We start from the raw sequence: 1,311 nt of genomic DNA, 5'->3' as shown, positions 1-1,311 counted from the left end.
CGAAAAGAATTGCATATATTTCGACCCGTGTGAATATGGCTGTAACGGACCAGACGAATTGAGGTCCGAAAAAGGACCACATTTGCAATAGTCTTAAGTGTTATAAATGTAAATGTACCAATTGTAAGCGAGAGGCTGTTCCTAAGTAAATGATTGGCGTTGCCACAAAGAAACAGCCCTCGCAATAAATATAATTTCGCAGTGGACTCCTTAGGAGTAACTGGCGCCGTGCGTGAAGATAGGCAAATGACGCGCGCGCGAGCAATTATGCAAGCCACATCGAGACCCCTACCAGATGGCCATTGGGAGACGGGACTGCTGTGGAAAGAAGAAGGCGTGTGGTTGCCCGATAACAGGCAACACGCTTTGAGCCGCCTAGAAGGCGTAGAACGGAAGCTAAGAGGAAATAAAGAGCTTGCCGCAGCCTATCATGAAAAGATGGAAGCATACCTTCAGAAAGGGTACGCTACGGAGGTTCCCGCAAGTGAAGCGGCTGTTAGAGTACCCAGGCAGTGGTACTTGCCGCACTTTGCGGTGGTAAACCCTAAAAAACCCACCAAGATTAGGGTGGTTTTCGACGCCGCGAGCCAATACAAAGGCACGTCCCTCAACGACAAATTAATGGCGGGACCGGATCTGTTGTCTTCGCTATTGGGCAACATTTTCCGGTTCCGAGAGGGAAAAATAGCGCTCGCGGCAGATATATGCGAAATGTTCCTCCAAATAAAAATAAGGGAAGAGGATCAACGCTCGCAACTCTATTTGAGGAGAAAGAGGCCCGAGGAGGCACCACGAACATTCAAGATGACATCGATGACGTTTGGAGCCGCGTGCTCACCGAGCAGCGCGCAGTACGTGCGCAATGCAGTGGCTGACAGGAGCCAGAAGGAGTTCCCGGAAGCGGTGGCGGCGTGCAAGTCGAAATTTTACATGGACGACTACTTGGACGCGGTGGAAGATGCCGCTACCGCAGAGAAGATGGTCCGGGAAATATCCGAGGTGCTCCGGAGGGGCGGCTTCCGCCTGATGAATTGGGCGAGTAACGGACACGGGGTTCTCCGTTCAGTGCCGAAGGAAGCGCGCGCCGCGTCAGCCACACCTATAAGCATCAAAGAAGCCCACACAACGACGGATATTAGTGGCGAATACACCGGGAGGGTGCTAGGTATAGCATGGAAGTTTGAAGACCCGCTCAGCCAAAATGAAGAGGATTGGCCCACAAAAAGGGGATTGCTGAGCGCGGTGATGCGGATCTTCGATCCTGTCGGCTTCCTCGGATGCCTGATTATCCGCTCGAAGATACTCTTGCAG

General features: G+C 52.1%; 1 protein-coding gene across 1 annotated transcript; it reads left to right on the top strand.

Annotated features, from left to right (window-relative positions):
• Positions 1 to 267: 267 nt before the first annotated feature.
• On the top strand, positions 268 to 1,263 carry LOC148299349 (uncharacterized; the record flags this gene model as incomplete). The annotated part of the gene is made up of 1 exon (XM_088276161.1): positions 268 to 1,263. A coding segment is annotated over exon 1 (996 nt), but the record flags the coding sequence as incomplete, so codon positions are not given.
• Positions 1,264 to 1,311: the final 48 nt, after the last annotated feature.

Source organism: Brachycentrus maculatus, unplaced genomic scaffold (assembly GCF_059751285.1).
Source record: "Brachycentrus maculatus isolate JH-2025_06_01 unplaced genomic scaffold, ASM5975128v1 h1tg001171l, whole genome shotgun sequence".
NCBI classification, from domain to species: Eukaryota; Metazoa; Arthropoda; class Insecta; order Trichoptera; family Brachycentridae; genus Brachycentrus; species Brachycentrus maculatus.
This window is presented reverse-complemented; position numbering and strand designations above follow the sequence as displayed.